Source organism: Gavia stellata, chromosome 21, assembly GCF_030936135.1.
Source record: "Gavia stellata isolate bGavSte3 chromosome 21, bGavSte3.hap2, whole genome shotgun sequence".
Taxonomy (NCBI): domain Eukaryota; kingdom Metazoa; phylum Chordata; class Aves; order Gaviiformes; family Gaviidae; genus Gavia; species Gavia stellata.
In genome coordinates, this window is record NC_082614.1 from 10,805,735 (window position 1) to 10,808,819 (window position 3,085).

A 3,085-nucleotide genomic window follows, 5' to 3' on the forward strand; every position below is an offset into this window, starting at 1 on the left:
AATCCAGCTCAGCTACATGAAAAAGTTAAATAGGGTGTTTTGGTTTTTTTTTCTCTAAAAAAAAAAAAAATCTGAGGGCTGCATTTAACTACAAATTAGTAACAGAAGAGACTGTTTTAATTCACAATATTTCTTTCACTGAAAACCTTTCCGTAAGTACATTTACCTTCAGTATTTCACCAGGTCCTGAATTCAGCATGATACATTTTTTGCCTTGAGATATTAAACTGTCCTTTGACAAAAAAAGCACCATTTGTTTTCTAATTTCTGACTGCTACTGTGGACATTTGTAAGTCTGTAAGGTGAGATATAGTCTTTTCTAAAACCTGGTCACACACAAGTGGGTGGTTGTAATGTCGATTCATATTTTGCAAGGTGAGTTTTCTGTGGATGTTGAGGTTTTTTGTAGATTCCGCTACTTGTAATAACACTTGCAGGTTTTCTCCTACTTCTCTTCTTTAATCGTCGACTACAAACATTTTGCCAGGACTGAAGAGTCTTGGAAGTCCAGATCCACATACCACTAGTAATGCCCACAACTAATAACATAAAAATTTTGACCATAAAAATTTCTACTGCTGGAATAGAGTTATTCATCATGCAGTCTAAATTTTTAGTCTGATTGTTCATCTTGCATTTCTGTTGAGTTGCCACAATTTTCCAATAGTCCATATTAAGTCTTTCATAAAAATAGCAAGCTATCACACAAGTTGCAGGCACTGTATACAAGACTGAGAAGACACCAATCCTGACCATAAGTTTCTCCAACTTGTCGGTATTTTCTCCACCTGTTTTCATGACCCTCCTGATATGAAAAAGGGCCACAAAACCAGAAAGAATAAAAGAAGTGCCAATGATTAGATAACAAGCCAAAGGAATGAGTACAAACCCCGTCAAGGCATTCACATCCATGCTTCCAACATAGCACAACCCTGTCAGCTCATCTCCAGCCACCCTTCGCATAACTAGGATCATTATGGTCTTCACAGCCGGAATGGCCCATGCTGCCAAATGAAAGTAGCTACTGTTTGCTTCAATTGCTTCATGCCCCCATTTTTTCCCAGCTGCTAGAAACCAAGTTAAAGTCAAGATTACCCACCACAAGGAACTTGCCATACCAAAGTAATACAGAACCAGGAACACAATGGTGCAGCCAGTGCTCTCCAGTCCCTCCTGGATGACATAGAGTTGGCCGCTGTCCCTATCACAGGCAATACTTTCAGCACCTGAAAAGAGGCGAATAATGTACCCCACCGAGTAGACACAGTAGCACATTGAGAGGAAGATAATGGGCCTCTCGGGGTACTTGAAACGTTGAGGATCTATCAGAAAAGTGAGTACAGTAAAAGCACTGGAGAAGAAGCACAGAATGGACCAGATGGCAATCCAAATGACAGCGAATTGTTTGTCATCCTTGCTCCAGTAAACATCAACCCCTGGAGTGCAGAGCGGCGCGCAAGAAGCACTCTTTTCCACATGGTGGAACTTGCCAGGATTTTCACAGGAGGTTCTGCTGAGGCTGTCCTTATGCTGCTGCAGATCGTGGCCACTGCTGGGCCTCTGTGGACGAAACATGGGTGGCAGCATGCTGGATCCTCTGGGTGGCTCATCTGACCCGTTGTTGGGGGCTTCCATGCACAGGTAATTGGGGTCATTCTTGTTGGGCAGTTTGCTGCAGTCTAAGGAGTCTGGCCATTTAAAATTGAACTGCTCCATAATAGGAGAGCATTTCAGCCTCGCCTGCTCACACATAACCCTGCAGGCTGGGATTGGTGTAGAAACCTGCTCTGTGCACATAGGGGCATAGAGGGAGCAGAGGAAAAATTTCAGATGGCTGTGGCAACCGTACTCCACCAAGGGGGCAAACTCGTGCAGCTGAATGGCAGCTTCCCTTTGGTTTTCATGTCCCATCAGGTTCGGCATCCTCGTCATGTTGTACCCTATATCCTTGCACATGGGGATTTCTATCGGCTGGCACCTCCCGTCGCCGGGGCGGTCAGTGTCTATGGAGCTTATCCCCGCGCAGAAGCAGGTCAGCCAGCAGAGCACCAGCAGAGTCCGCACCGAGTTCCTCGGCGCTGGCCCCATTGTGGCGGCCGCAGCGGCGCAGGCAGCCACGCGTGCGGCCGGAGCGCGGCTCCCTCCCGCGGGCGCCTGGCGCTGGGGGCGTGCGGGGCGGGGAGCGAGGGGGAGGCGGCAGTCACTTCAGCGGCCGCACGGCTCCGGCCCGGGGCAGCATCGCCCCCGACCTTCGCGAGGGAGCTCGGCGGCGGGGGACGGCGGCACGCAGGTCGGCATAGCCCGGGCCGCGGCCGCGGGCAGCGCCCGCGCCGCTCAGCGCCCCGCGCTGCTCAGCATCGGCCCCGCCGGCAGCGCGGGGAGGTGGGCGGGCAACTTCGCAAACAACCGGGAAGAGAAGAAGTACCCCCAATCCACAGATGCGCAAAACTTACTGCGGGGAGCCCGGCAACTTTCTTTTCCCCGGGCTTCCACTTTTGCGATCCGTCTTTCCACCACCCTTCCTCCTCCTCTTCCTCCTCCTCCCCGCTGCTGCTCCCTCGAAGCACAGGCAGAGCGGCGCCGGAATAGTTTGGGTCTGGGCAGATCCGAGCGATCACTGCTCCAACTTGCACATGTCCCGGGCGGCTTTTTGGTGCAGCGGGTTCCTCCAGGGAATTTCCTCTGCCTAGAACGGGTCACAGCTCCGTAGTTTCTTGCCGAGAGGTGGGGATTGGTTTCTCCGAGTGCAGAATAAAGGAGGAGGAAATAGCTAAGCCACTGAAGAGGGGGGCCTGAAAAATCCACCCCCCCGCCCCGCTTCTCGCCGCCCTCTGGTCTGGGTTTGCAATAGGTCGGCTCTCCTGCGCTCTGCCGAGCAGGGCTGGCTCGTGTGTGTGTTGTCTGTGTGCCTGCTCCGCTCCCCCCGCATTAGCAGGAACTCCTGGGGCTGGAGCAGCTGGGGTTTTTAGGGGGCGGTTGAGTCCAAGGATAGAATAAAAAAAAAATAAAAACCTGTGCAGGATCCGCCTTGCATACGACATCCACTTTGCATGAGAAAGGTGAAGCTGACACGGTGATTACTTTC

General features: G+C 51.3%; 1 protein-coding gene across 1 annotated transcript; it reads right to left on the reverse strand.

The window, feature by feature from the left end:
- Positions 1 to 330: 330 nt before the first annotated feature.
- On the reverse strand, positions 331 to 2,088 carry FZD10 (frizzled class receptor 10). The gene has a single exon (XM_009817997.2). It carries the CDS (start codon positions 2,086 to 2,088, stop codon positions 331 to 333), a length of 1,758 nt encoding a protein of 585 aa, XP_009816299.2.
- Between the last annotated feature and the right edge of the window lie 997 nt (positions 2,089 to 3,085).